The sequence below is a fragment of the Schistocerca gregaria genome, chromosome 4 (genome assembly GCF_023897955.1).
Source record: "Schistocerca gregaria isolate iqSchGreg1 chromosome 4, iqSchGreg1.2, whole genome shotgun sequence".
Lineage (NCBI taxonomy): Eukaryota > Metazoa > Arthropoda > Insecta > Orthoptera > Acrididae > Schistocerca > Schistocerca gregaria.
The window spans coordinates 216,546,508-216,567,923 of record NC_064923.1 but is presented as its reverse complement, the minus strand read 5'-3'; the positions used below and the strand labels follow the sequence as shown (position 1 = coordinate 216,567,923).

The 21,416-nt window shown below is 40.6% G+C and overlaps 1 protein-coding gene across 1 annotated transcript in view; it reads right to left on the bottom strand.

Annotated features, from left to right (window-relative positions):
• Nucleotides 1-18,580: 18,580 nt before the first annotated feature.
• The window catches only part of LOC126267088 (actin-related protein 3), a 99,795-nt gene continuing 96,959 nt past the window's right edge, over nucleotides 18,581-21,416 (bottom strand). Inside the window, exon 8 of the mRNA XM_049971956.1 lies at nucleotides 18,581-19,455. Coding sequence (XP_049827913.1) covers nucleotides 19,360-19,455 — 96 coding nt within the window. The 3' untranslated portion in view covers nucleotides 18,581-19,359. The remainder of the gene's footprint in view (nucleotides 19,456-21,416) is intronic.

The following is a 21,416-nucleotide window of genomic DNA, read 5'->3' as shown; positions in this document are numbered from 1 at the left end:
GCTTCCCCTTCTTGTTAATCTTGTGAAAATATGACCGTGGACTTCTTTCCCAATATTTTAATTGTAGATGCAAGCAGCTGACTCCAGGGAACATCAGTACCTCTCAATATGATATAAAACATGAAGGGAATTCCTCCCAATAAGACCCCACTTCAATACTTAATACTGTTATTAAGTCTTCTCTTATTCATAATCACATATAATACAAAATACTCAGAACATCATACTCAACCTTTTACTTACGAGAGAGTGAAACAAATCATGTATAAAAAAAGTGAATGATGTTTCTTGCTCATTTGTCTGCACCGTACTGTGAATTCCTAATTAATGTCTTTGGCAATGCTTACGGTTAGTCTTTGATTCTGTCATTATCGCTGTTTCATGTTTTCATAAATTGTAACTTTACCATATTTGGGGGGGGGGGGGGGGGGGGGGGTCTTCCACCATGTACTTACATGGCAACTGTAGTTATGCGATGTATCAGTTCATTTATTGTTGTTGGTAATGGAGGCACATAAACATAGTCTTCTATAAACCCCCACAAGAAATAATCAATCACATACACTCAGGTCTGGTGACCTTGGAGACCAGTAATGTAAAGCTGAATCATCTGGTCCAGTGCAACCGATCTGTTTCACAGTAATTCTTTGATTTAAAAATTCTCACACTTCCAGATGTCAGTGTGGTGGTGCCCCATCCTGTTGGCAAATGAAGTGATTTGAATTAGTCTCCAACTACGGGAAAAGAAAGTTCTCAAGCATATTGAGATATGTGCTTCCTCTAACTGTTCTCGGCTAGAGAAATGGACCATACACCTTCTCCTGTGAAACTGCACAAGACACATTAAATTTTGGAGAGTCCCTCTCATGTTTTACAACTCCATGTGGTTTTTCCATACCTCATATTCTCATATTGTGAAGGTTCACCTTTCCATTTAAATGGAATGTTGCCTCATCACTAAATGCTAAGTGTGTCAGAAAGCTGTCATCCTCCATCTTGCCAAGATCGAAATTACAGAACTCCACATGTCATTTATCACCTTCATGAAGAGCTTGCAGTAGCTGAATTTTGTATGGTTTCATGTGTAAATGTCAACGCAAGATATGCCAAATGGACATCAGGGGTTTGTTGAGCTGTTCAAGCTGCATAGCAAACAGATTTCTGCAGACTCCTGGTGAAACTACTGCAGATGCATTTGACATCTGTGTTAGACACTTGGGGATGGCCCAGCAAGTTGCCTTTACACAAACAACCTGTCTCTCGGAAGTGTTCTTGCCATCATGTAATGCTCTGAGATGTAGGGGGATCCACACAATACCTAGTACAAAACTCATGGTGAACAGTTATTACTGACTGCACTGCGCAAAACATAGAATACAAGACACTTTCTGTTGCCGCGACACCATTTCCACTGGAACTGAAGTGGGTGCACACTGCTGCTACCTCGTGGGAACCATGTAAAACTCTAGAGTTTGCTCTTTCCAACAGTACGTTGTTCACGCATATACTTCTAATAACATAATAGTCATGATTTTTTTAAAGTCCGATGATTCTTTTTGATACACCCTATACTACATTATAGGTTTTACTGCTGTCACCCACTGTAACGTAGCAAGGTGGCTCAGTGGTTAGCACACTGGACTCGCATTCAGAAGGAGGTTCAATCCAGTGCCTGGCCTTCCTGATTTAGGTTTTCCATGATTTCCTAAATTTCTTCAGGCACACTGGACTCGGATTCAGAAAGCCAATGGTTCAATCCCATGCCTGGCCTTCCTGATTCAGGTTTTCCGTGATTTCCTTAAATCGCTTCAGGCAAATTCCAGGATGGTCCCTCTGATAGGGCATGGCTGACTTCCTTCCCCATCCTTCCCTAATCCCATGAGACTGATGACCTTGATGTTTGATCTCTTCCCCCCCAAATCAACCAAACTCGATCCATACACTGTAACTGCATACCACTCATTGACGTCCCACCAGAACCTCGTTTATTTTAATCACACTGTCCCTGTATATTGTTTACCTGAAATTCTTACTTAATGTATGTTCTTGAGGTCTATTTGTTATGATAGGTCATAAATGTTCTTTATTGTACATACCCTTCTCTTTTTCTTGATACTGTGTCAACTAGAACTATGGCTTTTGGGTGTGGCACGTTTGAAATTGTATAAGGTCCTTGGCCAAGTAATGGAACCTGTTTGTTAACTTGTGGATTTTTGAACTCTGCTTGTGATTCTTCACTAGAACCAGGTCTATTATCCTATGCTGTGTTTGCATATACTTTGTTCTTTCTTCTTCCCCCTTCTCTGAGTAATCACTCGCTGAATCCTCCTTTGCAACTGTCAGGATACACACATTTTCCTTTGGGAGCCACTCAATATACTTTTAACATAGATTCTCTTTCCAATGGTCTCCCTATTACACTCCTGGAAATGGAAAAAAGAACACATTGACGCCGGTGTGTCAGACCCACAATACTTGCTCCGGACACTGCGAGAGGGCTGTACAAGCAATGATCACACGCACGGCACAGCGGACACACCAGGAACTGCGGTGTTGACCGTCGAATGGCGCTAGCTGCACAGCATTTGTGCACTGCCGCCGTCAGTGTCAGCCAGTTTGCTGTGGCATACGGAGCTCCATCGCAGTCTTTAACACTGGTACCATGCCGCGACAGCGTGGACGTGAACCGTATGTGCAGTTGACGGACTTTGAGCGAGGGCGTATAGTGGGCATGCGGGAGGCCGGGTGGACGTACCACCGAATTGCTCAACACGTGGGGCGTGAGGTCTCCACAGTACATCGATGTTGTCGCCAGTGGTCGGCGGAAGGTGCACGTGCCCGTCGACCTGGGACCGGACCGCAGTGACGCACGGATGCACGCCAAGACCGTAGGATCCTACGCAGTGCCGTAGGGGACCGCACCGCCACTTCCCAGCAAATTAGGGACACTGTTGCTCCTGGGGTATCGTCGAGGACCATTCGCAACCGTCTCCATGAAGCTGGGCTACAGTCCCGCACACCGTTAGGCCGTCTTCCGCTCACGCCCCAACATTGTGCAGCCCGCCTCCAGTGGTGTCGCGACAGGCGTGAATGGAGGGACGAATGGAGACGTGTCATCTTCAGCGATGAGAGTCGCTTCTGCCTTGGTGCCAATGATGGTCGTATGCGTGTTTGGCGCCGTGCAGGTGAGCGCCACAATCAGGACTGCATACGACCGCGGCACACAGGGCCAACACCCGGCATCATGGTGTGGGGAGCGATCTCCTACACTGGCCGTACACCTCTGGTGATCTTCGAGGGGACACTGAATAGTGCACGGTTTATCCAAACCGTCATCGAACCCATCGTTCTACCATTCCTAGACCGGCAAGGGAACTTGCTGTTCCAACAGGACAATGCACGTCCGCATGTATCCCGTGCCACCCAACGTGCTCTAGAAGGTGTAAGTCAACTACCCTGGCCAGCAAGATCTCCAGATCTGTCCCCCATTGAGCATGTTTGGGACTGGATGAAGCGTCGTCTCACGCGGTCTGCACATCCAGCACGAACGCTGGTCCAACTGAGGCGCCAGGTGGAAATGGCATGGCAAGCCATTCCACAGGACTACATCCAGCATCTCTACGATCGTCTCCATGGGAGAATAGCAGCCTGCATTGCTGTGAAAGGTGGATATACACTGTACTAGTGCCGACATTGTGCATGCTCTATTGCCTGTGTCTATGTGCCTGTGGTTCTGTCAGTGTGATCATGTGATGTATCTGACCCCAGGAATGTGTCAATAAAGTTTCCCCTTCCTGGGACAATGAATTCACGGTGTTCTTATTTCAATTTCCAGGAGTGTACTTCTGTGGGGGCAACTTGTGTTGTCAGATGAGGTAGTTGTTTTATTACCTTTTAAAGTTTTCCACTAAATCTGCCCATCTAGAATGCTTGTTCTCACTATTTGTCCTGCACAGTGTAACTCAACCGTTTTGGCATGTGGATGGAATTTGGATATTAAACTATGATTTACATTTTCGCATGCTAAGAACTGCCTAAATTGACAGTGATAAACTGTGTGCCATTATCTGAGAGCATATTTTTTGGTTTCCCCATTTCTCAATGTAGTGATTATACTCCTAGTTGTGGCCCTTTTTAATGTGCATAGTTTAACCAGCTTCATCTAAAATTCTAAAACTATGAGGATATACAGTACACCTTCCCTCGCTCTAGGCAGGGGACTATAAAAGTTGACTGCTTCTAGATCCCACAAATCGTGCAGTATTGTGGAATAAAGTTTTGTATGTATCTTTGAAGTCTGTGCTTGTATGTTTTGCCATATTTCACGTATACGTTAACTTTTTATCTGTTCTTAAATTTGCATAGGCTAGGTGTATCTACCATATGAATAAGTTAATTGTATCGTGAGAGATATACAACATCCATTTGCTTCCCCCCCCCCCCCCCCCCCCCTTATGAAATAGCACTCCATTATGCAGTGTACATTTGGTGTTAACGTCTGTTGTATTTCATACTAATTTTGGGATATACACTCATCAAAAAGAGTGCCATATCACCTTGGTTCCAAGCTCTCCTGAACATTGTATGATACAGCATCAATAACACAGTCGCTTAGACTGTTTGCAGATGTCACTCAACCTCCACAAAGGTGAAAAGAGCCATGCATGGGCAGTGCCTATGTGATGGAGTGGGTAAGACAGCCATCAGTTCCAGTCATAACACCAGGAAGTAAGTCACTGCTTGTGTCGTCTGCAGTTCTGCCATGCCAAGAAGGTCAGTTCTGAAATTTCATCATGTCTGCATTGTTACATTGTGTCAGTAAGGGCAATCATCTAGAGAAATATCCAGATGTCTCAGAGATAACCAAAGTGATGTTCTTTGGGCATAGAGGAGGTACAGAGATACAGGAACTGTCAATGACTTGCCTCGCTCAGGCCACCCAAAGGCTACTACTGCATCTGATAGTCACAATTTATGGATTTCAGCTCAGACGAACCTTGAGAGGAATGCCATCATGATGAATAATTATTTTCGTGTGGCTACAGGACATTGTGTTTCGACTCAAACTGTATGAAATGGGCTGCATGATGTGCAACTTCACTCCCGACGTCCATGGCGAGGTCCGAGGTCACTTAGATACCGTACAGCACAGTACAGATGGGCCCAACACCATGCTGAATGGACTCACCAGAACTGGCATCAAGTTCTTTCCTCAAATGAGATTTGCATATGCATTCAACCTGACAATTGTCAGAGATGTTTTTGGAGGCAGTATGGTCAGCTTGAACATGTTAGAGACACTGACCAGCAAGTGCAGCAAGGTGGTGGTTCCATAGAGTTTTTGGATGGCATTATGGTGGGGCCAACATGTGCCACTGGTGGTCATTGAAGGCAATCAGATGGCTATACGATACAAGGATGATATCATCTGATGTGTAGTGCAATGATGCCAGCAGCATTTTGGAGAGGGATTCGTCATTGTGCACATCTTGTTTGTGACTGCATTCCTTCATGATAACAAAATCGCTAGAATGAAATGGCCAGCATGTTCTCCAGGCACGAACCCTATTGAAAATGCCTGGGATGCATTGAAAAAGACTTGTTTGGTCTAGATAACCTATGACCCAATCTGAGAGATCTACACTGAATCACTGCTAAGGAGTTGGACAATCTGGACCAACAGTACCTTGGTGATCTAGTGGATAGTATGCCACAATGAATACAGACATGGATCAATGCAAGAGGATGTGTTAGTGGGTATTAGAGGTATTCGTGTAACTGCAGTCTGGAACACAAATTCAGAAATTTTAGATTATTATTCTACAACTTGCAATTTTTGTTTTTGTTTTCATACACAATGAAGAGAGCTGAAATATAGTTTTTGTATATCTCTTTACTTTTTTTTTTTTTTTTTTTTTTTTTTTTTGTAAAGGGTCAGGAACTTCTACAATTGTAATGATGCAACACTTTTTCTGATATGTGTGTATTTTATGCACATCATCTTGGTGTTGGCCATGTCCTACATTTCAACATAACATTCTAATGTCCTTTTCGTATTTATTGACTTTCAGAAAATATATAGTACAATTATCTGTGTCTTTTGCATCTGCAGCCAGGTGTAAGCCTGTTGGTAGTTGAAATAAAGCATCTGGTACTATGTTTTCCTGTCCGTTTACGTACTGGATTAAAAATAAATTCTTGTAGGGCCATGGCCAACTGTATCAATCTAGTTTGTAATAGCTCACTTTTTAATGGGAATATCTAAGCTGATGGTCATTGTAGACTATGGTTAACATGCAGATTGCAAATGCTCTTGTGTAGTGTTATGTCCCATGTTCTCTATTCTCTTCCTGGTACAAATGTATGGAGACCATGGTCCCAGGCATTAGTGGATACACGGAAGGATAAGTGAAACATAGGATATACCAAAAAAGTTTATCACTACTAGGTGTTCTTTGATCTGCATGAATTCATTATTACTCCCCATCATCCACATCCAAGGTATATTAGCCTTTCATAAGTTGATTATTGGTGCTCCATTAATAACTTTACCCCTAGGAATTTTCTAAAAAATCCTACCATTCCAAGGAACAACTTAACTTGCATTTCATTTGTTGGTGTAGGGCAGTGTTTTATTGCATCTAACCAATTTGGATCAGGTTTGGTCCCATCTGTACCCACTATATATCCTAAAAACTTAACCTGGCTTCTACCAAACTGAGATTTTCCATTTTATTGTTTGACCTTGTGAATCTAGACTTTTGAAAAGTTGATATAAAGTCTCAAGGTGCTCAGTCCAGTCCTTTGAAATAATAGACCAGAATCCTTTTTCATAGTGTGTTACCTAAAACAGAGACAGACATATTCAGACCACTGGTAAAACTTTAAACTGATATGACCTTCCCTCAAATAGGAATGCTGCATATTTCCTTGAATCCTTATGTAATGGTATCTGCCAGTATCCTTCTGCCAAGTCTCCTATGAATTTTATCAGTAATTCCTCAATGTGAGGTGGCCTGTCTTGTTCTGGCTAGATTATCCTATTTAGTGTATGAGCAGTAACAATTGCACTCACCTGTCAGTTTCTTTAACCAAGACCAATGGGCTATTGTAACAGCTGTCTGAAGATTCAGTAACGTTCCACAAAACTATTCTGTTTATTTTGTCTTTTTAGTGACTGGTAGCTACTGGTATTTGATATGGTTTGACAAAAATGGTTTATGCTGTTATATCTTTAATTTGCACACAGTCATGTATTGGTCCAGGCCTTATAGAAAATTCTTTTATATGCTTCTTTGGTAGTGTTTTTACCTTTATTTTCTGTCTCTGTCTCTCTCTCTCTCCCTCTCCCCTCATAATATGATGATTTATTAATGTAATTTATTAAGGTGTCTTTATCATGCACTTATTGTAATCATATAAAAACTTTGGTCCACAATTATCTGTACTTTTTTGAATGTTAGTCATATGTGAGAGTCATGCAATTCAGTGTCACCAGTTCAATGTTTTTTTCCATAAGTGGATGTTATCACGCCCTTCCTAAAGTCTAATATAACTCCCTGTTCAGACAAGCAGCCTCTACCTAAAATCTCAGGAACATTTAATCTATAAATGAGTATCGGATAGTAACACACACTATAATCATGAAAGCTTAATGTCACTAGCACCTCTGATTGTATAGGTTTACTATTGTTTCTGTGTCTCATGTTGCTTTTAACTCCACATACTGGAAATGTCAGAAAAAGCTAATTTCCTGAATATAAATGATATTAACTGGTATGTTTTCCAATGGTTGTTCTGATTCTTCCAACAAGTCCTCTGAAATACCAGCTCCATCATTGTACCAGTTGCAAATGTTTTCCAGGTGGTTCATTAGCGTATGCTTCTGGGGACCCAACCCCTCCCTGGAAACTTGCTAGTTTTCCCTCTCCATATTTTTTTGAAGTATTAGCAAAAGTTCTATTAAATTGCCCTCTGTTGCTGCCATTGGTACTCCCTCTTTGTCTTCCCCCATTTCTCTGCTGCTCACTGTCAGCATTTCTAGTATTCCTTGGTCCTGCATTCCCACTACTGTTATCTGTGTAAGTTGGTACTGTATGTAACATTATAATTAGTATTCCATCTCGTCCGGCAGATCTATAATATCCATTTCACCCAGGTATTGTAATAGATTATTTATTTTCCCTCAGTTATGTCTGAAAAGATTATCTTGCACTCTCCATGGAAGATGATTTATAATTACTTCCAAGAGGTTTTCATCTCTAGTGGGGCTATCAAAGTATTCAGCTTTATTAATCTGGTACTCTTACATCTCTCTAGCCTTCCCAGTCATTACTAATGTAAGGTTTTGCCCCTAATTATTCTAAACAAAGCTTTTTATGGGCTCTCTCGCTTCAGTATTTTGATTTAAATTGGAATTCAAAATCTACTTATGATCCGAAGTCATCTAATCTCAGCATTCTCCATTTCTCCTGTAAGGTGATTCACTACAAACCAGATCTTATGTTGATCAGACCCACTGTTAGGCAGCATTCCCTGAAAGGCTTTCAGAAATAATACTGGGTGTAAATCACCTAATGATCTGAATTTTGGAAACTTATGGTTGACTCCTTTGCCAAATATTAATGCAAAATCTTCAGCTGAGGAATAAGCTAGGTTAATACTAGTTTATCCTTCCACCCATATGCCTGTGGCATTATGGCTCTTATAGGCCTAGTCAAATGTAGGTGGACTAATGCTTACAGGCATTACATGTCTGTAATTGTTAACAGCATGTTCTGTACTATTTGAAGCTTAATTCAATAATGGGTGGGTTGTACTAAACAACAAAATAGAACTGCTTAACACTGAAGACATATCAGCAAATTGACTCTGTTTTCAGTTGGTCTCTCTTCATTCTCTATCTGAGCCTCTAAGTTTGTGTCACCACTTTCTAAACTGGCTTTAGTTTGCAATAATTCTGTTTTTTTTAGACATTAAGGTGTGAAGTTAGTCATCTGGTGCCAACATGATCACATATGGACATTCTAACTTGCCTTCTAGTTTGTCCTCTGCAATTTCCAATCAGGTATCCATTTCTGCAACATGCTTGAATCCCACGTCCAAATGATGTTCTTACCTATACATTCTTCTCACGATTTGGAACACTTCTTTGTAAATGTGGCTGAATCTAAAATCTGTTGGGTAAATCTGTTGCAGTCTATTATCTACTTGATCGAATCTTGTTTCTGTATTACTGTATTAGAATTTAATTTGAGTAAATTAGCCCATTAAATTCTCTGTATATATTTCAAGTGGTAACTGATTTTCCATGTGAGTAATCTTTGCTTCAAAACCTGTTACTAACTAATAATTAACCAATATATACAACTTAACAACATATAAAACAAGTTATCAAGAAACCATTTGTCATTTATAATTAAATATGGCAAACTCTATTCCTCTGTACAATAAATCTGAAATGAATAATGATCTTACAGTTTGTTACTGCCAACACTGTATGTGATCCACTAACAACCAATCACAATAAAATTTGCTACTATTCACCATAAAACATTGTGCGTCCCATCAGATAACTTAATATTGTTGGTGATGGTGGCTGCTGTAGCGTATGATTGCTCCCTTGTTGGCGGTGTGGTGGACTGCTGCTACACATTCAGCTGCTTCCCGTGGCTTTGGCTAAGCTCCCGCTGGTGAAGAGGTGAGTTGCTGCTACTGCGTCTGGCTGCTTTCCTGTAGTAATGCCCTGTCAAGGTATAATCCTCTTTTAAACATTGCCAATTGTTGATGCTATAGCTGCGTCTTCTGGCAGTAATCAGGCGAATTCATAATCACGAATTGGTCGTAGTCAATGTGAACATTGCAGTTACAAAATGGGTTGATTTGAAAATAATCTTCTCAAAGATTTCTCTGTTGTATCAAGTGAATTAATCTTGAATAAACTCTTCTCCATACATCATATCAATTGTTTGCCTTTTTATTAGCCTGGCAAAACAGTTTACTACTGTTGCCATGTTAAACTTTGCATATTTGGTGCCAAATTATATTCTTATGATCACTCCAAATCAGTGCCCAAGCATTTAATTCATGTTGCTTCATAACATGCAGTCATTGTTTAACGTTAACTCGTAATGTTACACAGTTGCTAATACTGTTACATTCACTGGTATCAATGCACCTGCACCATGTGTGTTTACTATTCTGTTCCTACTGCATTTTGTCAACATTATTAATTCTATTATTAATGTGGCCACCTCTAGATCAGGTGCTCCATATATCTTCTCGCACAGTAATCATGTCTCAAGATGCCAGGTTTGAGAATTCATTTCCATATTGCCATTCTCTCCTTATCACAGAGACGCATCACCACAATGTGGAGATTCTGCTGTCTTGATGCCTTTTACCATCAGCTGGCAGAATTTCTCCCTTTTTTCTGAAAATTACTATTTACAAATAAGAACTATTCAGCTGTTATGGAAGATTATCTGGTTTTATTTGCCAGATTATAGACAGACTTGAATTCACAACTTGTTAGTAATACAATCACGACTGATCTGTTCCAATGCTATTGGCAGAATTCTCTTTTACTTCATTCAAACTATTGAGTCAGCATTGACCTTCATCATGGAACTACTTCTGGAGGTGCTCCTTGGTGTGACACACGGCACTGTAGTCTGTGGCTACTTGCGATGATACACTTTTATCATAAGATGGTCTTTCTGTGTCGCACAACATCCCGGGAACACCTCTGAAAAAAATATCCAAACACAATGAACCCAGAATCAGTTCAATGCTCCAACTAACCCTAACAACTTGCTTAACCCTCCCATTACCTAGTGGGTTATTCTGACTACCCCAGGTTGATTTTTTTTCCTATAATAACGTTACCTGAAGGGCCACTTGCCTGCGGTTTCATGACTGTACTAAAATGATTGATGTTGAATTCACACTCATGACTGTCTAATTTTTTGGCTTTATCATTGTCATTCAAGTCATTTATTGGTGGGACTGTCCCGCTTGGTATGAAACTTCTTATTTGTAGAAAAAGAAGATTTTGAGAAATATTTCTGTCATTCATCATCTTTGTTGAGTTGAATTTGATATTCACTGTTGAGCTGACATTACACGAGTCAGTATTTCATCTGCAAGTAAACTTGTCCAAAGAACTTCTACTGAAGAGATCATGGAAATTCTATACAATTCTGATGTCAGTGACGATGAAAATGAATGGGACATTGATGATGAACTGAATGAATATATGACACCTCTTGACAAAGACCATATCATAGCACCAGATGAAGCTGATGATGAAACATCAGAAGACACTACACATTCACGTGAACAAGTAGTAGTAGTAGTAGAAGAAGAAGAAGAAGAAGAAGAAGAAGACACTGGAGATTTGTTTGTTTCTTGAAGTGGACTAGAATTTTCTAGTGAACCTCCTTAATGTGGGCGGCATCAACATCACAACATTTTGAACGTAACACCTGGCCCAGTGAATGATGGAGAAACAATCAAAACAATAACAGTCATTTTTATTATTTATCTCACCGGAAATCGTGAGCATCATTGTAGGAAAAATGAACAGGGATGCCAAATGAGTAATTTCTTTATGGAATGGAACTGATTCTTCGAACAAAACGACATGGAGAGCTATAAATGCAACTGAAGTGTACGCTGTATTAGCAATTCTAATAGGAACTGGTCAAACTCATGGACATCACGCAAGTGCTTCTGATCTGTGAGGAGGTAATGTTGCCTTTCGGCAACCATTCTTTTCTGTTGCCATGTCACGAAATCGATTTTTGTCTATACTGAAATTCTAGCAATTTGACAACAGAGACACAAGAGCACAGAGAATTGAAGAAACCTAGAACAAGCTACAAGCCATCAGACAGTCGTTCGTCCCGCGAACCATACGCGACTGGAACAGAAAAGGGAGGTAATGACAGTGGCACGTTAAGTGCCCTCCGCCACACACCGTTGGGTGGCTTGCGGAGTATAAATGTAGATGTAGATAGTGTTTGACAAATTTTAATCTAGCTTGTGCAAGAACTTCTGCCCTCTGAATACGTGACTATTGATGAATGATTAGCAATGTACTGAGGAAACTGCCCTTTTAGGGTTTAAATGAAGAGCAAGCCTGACAAGTATGGCATTAGAATTTGGGTTTGTGCTGATGTGAAGACATTTTACTTATTACGGATCCAAATTCACACAGGAATGGTGGACAATACTCAGGAAGTGAATCAAGAACAGAGAGTTGTTTTGGATCTGATGGAACCATTTCTGAATAATGGTCATGGTGTAACAACTGATAATTGTTTCACCAGTTTTCCATTGGCTGCTGAACTACTAAAACGAAACACGACGTTGGTTGGTACTTTGTGTTCCAAAAAGAAAGAGATTCCGAAGGAATTCTTGCTAAACAGATAGAGAGTAGTTCTCTTTTCAATGTTTGGTTTCACAAGTGACTTGACCCTAGTTTCCTATGTTCCAAAGAAGCGAAAGGCAGTAATACTGCTCTCTACTCAGCATGATGAGAGATAAGTGAGTGGTGAAGAAAGTGAACACAAACCCAAAGTCATATTGCACTACAACAAAATCAAAGGTGCTGTAAATAATGGGGACAAAAAGAAAAGAGAATACAGTTGTGTCAGAAGAACGAGGCAATGGCCACTAAGAATTATCATGGAAATGATAGATACTGCAGCACTGAATGCATATATTCTGTAGACTCAAAGATTTACTGAAAGGCAGAAGAATAACCAAAGCTGATGTAAATTCTTCACAACTGAACTGGCATTTGGACTCAGTAAAGGCAACACGGAAGAAAGAGCCAAAAAATATCAATAGTCTTCATAAAGATGTACAAGATGCACTGAAAGCTTGTGGTATTGCAATTCCTACAGCAGTGATCCAGACCCAGTGTTTCAAGTTACCAATGCCACAACTATATCAAGATTGCAAGAGAAACGAAGATCGGAAAACAAGATTCTGTTGTGTAACGTGTAAGGAACCTGTTTGTAACATACACAGAGAAGAAACTATTACTGTGAAGTGCATGCAGTGCAAAACTGTACTTGACTGAAAAGTTGAAAAATGTCTTGTGTAATTTTACTGCAGTGACTGTTGATGTAGATAGATTATTACTTTTCTGTTTGTTGAGTACTGAATGTAGTGACAGATATAAAAAAATGTTTGTACTTTGTATCTGTGATCTGATTAAATACTTCTAATAACCTGAAAAGCTGTTTTTCAATACTACACTCCTGGAAATTGAAATAAGAACACCGTGAATTCATTGTCCCAGGAAGGGGAAACTTTACTGGCACATTCCTGGGGTCAGATACATCACATGATCACACTGACAGAACCACAGGCACATAGACACAGGCAACAGAGCATGCACAATGTCGGCACTAGTACAGTGTATATCCACCTTTCGCAGCAATGCAGGCTGCTATTCTCCCATGGAGACGATCGTAGAGATGCTGGATGTAGTCCTGTGGAACGGCTTGCCATGCCATTTCCACCTGGCGCCTCAGTTGGACCAGCGTTGTGCTGGACGTGCAGACCGTGTGAGACGACGCTTCATCCAGTCCCAAACCTGCTCAATGGGGGATAGATCCAGAGATCTTGCTGGCCAGGGTAGTTGACTTACACCTTCTAGAGCACGTTGGGTGGCATGGGATACATGCGGACGTGCATTGTCCTGTTGGAACAGCAAGTTCCCTTGCCGGTCTAGGAATGGTAGAACGATGGGTTCGATGACGGTTTGGATAAACCGTGCACTATTCAGTGTCCCCTCGACGATCACCAGAGGTGTACGGCCAGTGTAGGAGATCGCTCCCCACACCATGATGCCGGGTGTTGGCCCTGTGTGCCTCGGTCGTATGCAGTCCTGATTGTGGCGCTCAACTGCACGGCGCCAAACACGCATACGACCATCATTGGCACCAAGGCAGAAGCGACTCATCGCTGAAGACGACACGTCTCCATTTGTCCCTCCATTCACGCCTGTCGCGACACCACTGGAGGCGGGCTGCACGATGTTGGAGCGTGAGTGGAAGACGGCCTAACGGTGTGCGGGACCGTAGCCCAGCTTCATGGAGACGGTTGCGAATGGTCCTCGACGATACCCCAGGAGCAACAGTGTCCCTAATTTGCTGGGAAGTGGCTGTGCGGTCCCCTACGGCACTGCGTAGGATCCTACGGTCTTGGCGTGCATCCGTGCGTCGCTACGGTCCAGTCCCAGGTCGACAGGCACGTGCACCTTCCGCCGACCACTGGTGACAACAGCGATGTACTGTGGAGACCTCACGCCCCACGTGTTGAGCAATTCGGCGGTACGTCCACCCGGCCTCCCGCATCCCCACTATACGCCCTCGCTCAAAGTCCGTCAACTGCATATACGGTTCACGTCCACGCTGTCGCGGCATGGTACCAGTGTTAAAGACTGCGATGGAGCTCCATATGCCACGGCAAACTGGCTGACACTGACGGCGGCGGTGCACAAATGCTGTGCAGCTAGCGCCATTCGACGGCCAACACCGCGGTTCCTGGTGTGTCCGCTGTGTCGTGCGTGTGATCATTGCTTGTACAGCCCTCTCGCAGTGTCCAGAGCAAGTATGGTGGGTCTGACACACCGGTATCAATGTGTTCTTTTTCTATTTCCAGGAGTGTAGATAAACCCATTCAATGGAAATAACAAAATCTGAGAATAAATATGACAATAATTTGGGGTAGTTCAAATACCCCACTTGGTAAAAAAGAAGTGCAAAAAAGCTTAGTAACAGGAGGGTTAAACTTGACTGATTACCAAGTAGCCACAATTTTTCTATTATATTATATATTACGAGGCCAGGTGTTTTACAATCTCCTGAATTGCTAATTTGTGTCTTTGTATCCTCACAAAAGATCATTGTGCCACAGCAATGAAATTGTATACTTACGTAGTTCACAGGTTATAACACTAAAAGCATCAGCTACAGAACAGAAAAATGTTACCTGCCAAAATATAGTTTCCTGTAATTTTATTACAACAAATTGAAGCGTTTGTCAGAAGACACTCAATTTGTTGAAGCTTTGAAACAGCTTATATTTTTACGACATACTCCATGGGAAAGAAAATTCACCAAATATGATGTTTAATGGCATACAATATAGCAGATCCTACATTCTGCTTGTGCTGTAAAACCATGTCTTACCTCACTGGCCACATTATTTTGCACGAGGCAAAAATCAAACATGCCAGATTCTTTATTTCATGCCCTGCAATGTAGTGGAAGACAGAATTCAATGATGTAATGTCACCAGCTCCTTGTCCATGTTCATTTTCATGCTATGAGAGAGACAGCTTTACATGTACATGATCTGTCCACCTGCTTAGCTGGGTGGTAACGTTCTTGCCTCCTATGCACTGGGTCCGCATTCAATTCCCGGCCATATTGGAGATTTTCTCTGCTCAGGGACTGGGTGGTGTGTTGTCCTCATCACCATTTCATCCTCGTCATAGGCCGCAAGGTAGCGCCAACTGAAATAAGACTTGCACTTGGCGGCTGAACCTGAATGGGACCTCCCGGCCAACAATGCCATACAATTGTTTCATTTTTTTTTTTTTTTCATGTACATTGACTCACATCAGCCCATGGATTTAAGTTGCAATCTATTAAGAAAAATTTTACTTTCACATTAATATTCTTCATATCCTCTGATTTTCTTTTGTGTTTATTATCAGGAGTATGTGCACTATACACACACAACATTGAACAGTTAGTAGTTGAACATGGAATGTACTCAATGCACACTCTGCTTACGCATGAAACAGAAAAGTAATTTTTAGGTATAGAAAACCAATCCTGGTAATCCATGCTGTTTAGAGCCACTAGCCCACAGAAAATGCAAAAAGGAATAATTACATTACAGTAAAGCTCCCCCTCCCCCACCCCCAATAAGAATATTTACAGACCCAACCATGTAATTCAGTACGTTTACCAAAATGTATAAACTCCTCAATTACTAGTGATCATTCAATTTCGCATCCCAACGAAGTGTTACACCCAGGTAGTTGTACGAGTTGGTTGATTCCAACAGTGACTCATTGATATTATAGTTGTAGGATACCAAGTTTTTTTGTTTTGCGAAGTACAAAATTTTACATTTCTGAATATTTAGAGCAAGTTGCCAATCTGCACGACACTGAAGTTTTGTTCAAGCTCTGACTGAATATTTATGCAACTTCTTTCAGACAGTACTTCGAGTCTTGGTCCGGCACAGTTTTAATCTGCCAGGAAGTTTAATATCAGTGCACACTCCGCTGCAGATTGAAAATCTCATTCTGGAAACATCCTCCAGGCTGTGGCTAAGCCATGTCTCCGCAATATCCTTTCTTTCAGGAGTGCTAGTTCTGCAAGGAGAGCTTCTGTAAAGTTTGGAATGTAGGAGACGAGGTACTGGCAGAAGTAAAGCTGTGAGGATGGGCGTGAGTCGTGCTTGGGTAGCTCAGATGGTAGAGCACTTGCCCGCGAAAGGCAAAGGTCCCAAGTTCGAGTCTCGGTCTGGCATACAGTTTTAATCTGCCAGGAAGTTTCAATTGTTAGATGATTAAAGTCACCACTAATGATTACAGTATGATTGGGGAATTTACATACTAGTAAAGTTTTAGGTTACAGCAGGAGATGAGTCTGGTGGGCAATAGAGGGATCCAATAACCATTTTATACCCACTTTGATACTGAGTCTTACCCAAACCATCTCACATGCAGTTTCAATTTCTACATCTGTGGATTTGAGTTTCTTGTCTACTGTGACAAATACACCACTTCCATTTCCCATTTGCCTATCCTTTCAATATACACTTAATTTTTCCCAAAAATCTCCCTTCTATCAATTCCAGGTTTCAATCAGCTTTCTGTACCTAATATTATGTGGGCTTCACTGCTTTTCATGACTGCTTCAAACTCTGGCACTTTGTTGTGAATGCTCCAGCAGTTTACCATTATGATTTTAATACTCTCTCCTGTGGGAGGCATTTCTTTTGGTCTTACACTGATACTTCTGGATTTCCAATAGCTATCACATAATCTAAAAAAACCTTGTGTGCCCCTCACAGTCAGCTACCTGGGTAGCAGCCTGTGATGTGTAGTGCATAGCTGACCTATTTAGGAGAAGCCTAACATAAACATTGTGTTTTACAGGAGCTTACAGCTCTCAATTATACATTCTAATTCATGAACAATGGTGGTTTGCGCAGGTCAGGCACAGATGGGGATCGCATTGTTGCTGGTTCCAAGTGACAGTTATGGTACATGCATGCACATGCTTTGCATTTGAAGAAAGTGTGTATCCCGCAAATTATATCTCACACTTCGTTGTATAGATTTTTCTCTTATCACCATCAGCAATGAAAATTCACAACAAATGGAATGAAAATCCATTGAATAACTTAACGTGACCATGTTTAATGCTTACATTACCTAAAACATTTACAGCAGAGCACTCAGAACTACTGAATGCTCATTGGCTGTTGGTGAATGCCTGATGCAGGTGTGCAGAACGAGCCCAAACTCGACCGCCATTGTTCGTGACTCTAACTATTGCATTCTACAATGTCTCTTGTATATCAGAGCCATTAAGCAATGACTGATTTTTCTTCATAGAGACGCCAGCAACTATGTCTCGGACTCTGGAGTTTCTATGGGCTGAAGTGTCCTAGACAGGACGTAGATGTGGGTTGTAAACATCTACTAAACTGAAAAGAAAATTCCTTTTAATAATTGCAGACTCCATTCATTGGATAGAAAGATCAAGGTGTAATACATTGCTTTACTCCAATCTGGTGCTGGTCTGATAGCATTAGGAATCTATCTTTCAAGTAATCATCTGAGTCCTGAAAGAGAGAAGTATACAGACCTGTATCATGCAACAAACATACGGGATAATGTGGTAACATTGGAGTATATTCTTACAATTTACTAATTTTATGAGAACACCAAGAAATTGGATAAATGTGTTCCTAATGAACAAACTAAACAATACATCACTAGTCCCATAGGAGTCAATTTGTCTGCACTAGGGTAAGAGTAGGAATAAATGTAATGCCTCATAATTGAGGGGTTGACAGGCACAGGAACAAAATAAATTATCACTACATAAACAATGTCCTTCCCTAGGCATCCATTCATGTGTGCACCTCCCATTCTTCAAACCCTTAAAACTCACTCACTCACTCCCCTCTTCTCTTCATCAAGAACCTCTACTTAAATTCCTCTCCTTTTTTTGTCTTCATCTTTGACTGCTCTTTGTCTGTATGTGGAGGGGGAAGCGAGCAATGGCTGCTCTGCAATGCATTACTGCGACCATACATTATGCAGGTTACACCGTAATATAGATCTGTGATTGAGGACTGTGGGGCCCCACTTGATATTGACATATTTCCTTCAATTATCAATTCAAGGGGTTTATTACCCATATTGAGATTAATGAGCTGAGAGGAGATGCAAAGGCTTCCAAGTATTATAGTATTCTCAATAGATTTTTTTTAACTGTTCAAAGTATTTAGCAAGAAAGTAAATTAGATATAACTGCAACTGCTCACCAAACATGAAACTCATATTTATTATTTTACTTCACCTGAAAAAAGGAAACATTTCCTGGTTTTAACAACGTGTTTATAATTCTGTATCTCGTGCTGTGACAAAGAATAAATTACATTTTCTCCCTATATGTTTCAACAACATTATGATATGACATCTTTAAGGAATGCTTTTAAGTTTTGTATAAACATTTCTCATTTACTTCAGCCGTCTGTCCTGGAAAGTAAATGCATCAGATCCCTCCATAACACTTCTTTCGCTGAACAAAAATTTCAACAAGCAACAGAATTGTTTGGAATATTATAAACACAATTACATACACTATACAAAAAGTAAAAGTTGTTGATGACACATGAGCAAGACCTATAAAAGCAAAAATGCGAGCTATCTTGTAAATAATAAAAACCTGGAGGATTATAAAAAAAGCAACTTTTTTTTCATAGTAGTAGCTTTTTTTGTTTTTACAATAGCATTTCCATGCATATGAGTACAAAACTTTGAAATCAATCAACATACTTAAATACAAAAAACAAAATCCTCTTTGTTTTGAATTACACATCCTTACAATTAGTGACAGGAACAGACAGTATCAAGTAGGCCAAAATAAATCTTCAAGTTCACAATGAATAAGCAATCCACATAATTAAACTGGATTTGGCTGTCAATTAAGAATAACTCGAGTTCACTGTTCCAATAATAAATTCACCTTTATCGTACTGCTGCTTTTCAAATAATTATCTCTGTTAAAAATGTTTGTGCATTATTTATGTCATAGTTCCAAAAACTGGATTGTGGCGACATATACTTGGCCCATATTCTTCATAAGCTGCTTTTGTGTGACAAACCTGGTAAAATTCAGGCTGAAACAAAAGAATTGTTCATCAGTTAAGGGGAATAATCCAACACTTAGAAGCCAGAAATACTGCTTAAAGAAGAATTCTGCAACATACTACAAATATTATTTGATTCAAACAGATGGACTCTAATTAAAATTCTCACACTTACTGAACCATAAATAGATTCTGAATGAACTAAATAATATCTGTAAGTAGATATCATTTAGTTTTCAAATAGTACTGTTGGAATATTGCTAGAACAAACAGTTTCAATTGTAGCATAGAATTTTTTTTGCTTTTGTTATTAAAATACAGCCACGTCGACAACGAGACCAAATATACAACTGGAGTGCTCTATGCATTTCGTGAAACTGCAATTTTATAAGTAAAAGCTAAGATTAGTCAAGGTTCTCCAAGAAAAAGAGTGCCACCCTCATAACCTAACATAAACCTCAATTAGAACAACTGAACCTTATCCTTTGCCAGGACTGGGGTTTGATTACCTAGCATTGTGCCCTGAAATGGAGGACATCCTACCTAACTTCCTTCCCATCCCTCCGAACGAAAGTGGTGTCCCATGGCCTGCCCAATCTTCACAACATCCTAGTACATCCATATGCCAATTCCGCTCCCAAGCCCTGGCCACAGGGATCACAAACCTGTAGAACAACCAGGCGCAAGACCTGCCCAATACACCCAGCCAGCACTTCCTATTCCAGTCCTGTCAGGAGCTTATCCTAAGCCATCAGTGACAGGCCCACCTATGTAAATAGCCATGTCATGTACCAACACTGCTGCAAATCACTGCACAACTCTTTATGACAATATGACAACCAATCAATTTTCCGTCAGAATGAACAATCACAACCAAACTATGGCCCTGAATAAAGTTCACTGCCCGGTCACCGAGCATGCAGCCAGGCAAATCATACTCCATTTCAATGCTTGCTAAATGCAATTTATTTTTAAATTGTACCAGAATCAGAGTTCTCACGTACGAATGAGACATCAGTTTCAAAAATGGCCAATTACATTATGCCACAAACACGAGGCACAAAGGCTAGATCATTTGTTCAGTTTGTCTGTAACAGAAGTAATGCCCCAGCTGTGTTCTGGTATGCATGCTACTTTTTTCATTTGGTGTGGCCTACTGTCAGGGTGCATATGAGGACAAGGAAAACAAATTTCCAAATTTTTCCCGGTTAAAAATACACTTTCTCCGGAATGAAAACACGCGTTTTCCGTGTTAAGTGACCGTATATTTTCCCTTATCAATCCTTTGAATGGTTATGGTGTTATACACGGGGGTAGAATTTCCCAGCACTTTAGAAAACAAAACTCAGGGAAAAAGACACATTTTGGAAATATCTTTGATGTGCAGCAACATCTACACTGCGTTTCGTATTATGAAAGTATGCATTGGAATTCCACTAAACACCAAATGTTACTTTCCGAATTATTGAAATCGAGATTGCGATGCGCATATGTAAGCCACTCATAGCTCATGTCACATGATCTCACCAGCCGATGGCAGCGGATATTCAAAGCATAGGACACATGATGTAGCCAGTCAACAGCAACATCACTGTTGAGTAGCACGAACAACGCATGGAAAGTTAATAGTTTAAATTAATATAAATGTGCCAGTAAAATTTTTAATAATGACATAAATGTCTGATCTTCAGGGTTCAAAATTCTTCTAAATGGTTCGTCATCAAAGAGTTGATTTTTAAATGACAGTCAAATGCTCTGTGGTTTAATAAATTCATTCTCGCACATAGTTCAACTTGCGTAAAAGGATATTTACTTTGAAAGTAACGCTTTTCAAATCACCATTTGCAATATTTTCCCCACGAACTGTTACAAATAGGTTCTTTTCAGCAGTTGCCAGAGAGTACAAATAACAGGCAACACCGCACTTGTGCACCTATCATGACGTAGGAAGCCCATATGTACATACGTGTAAAATATTAAAAGATCAAACA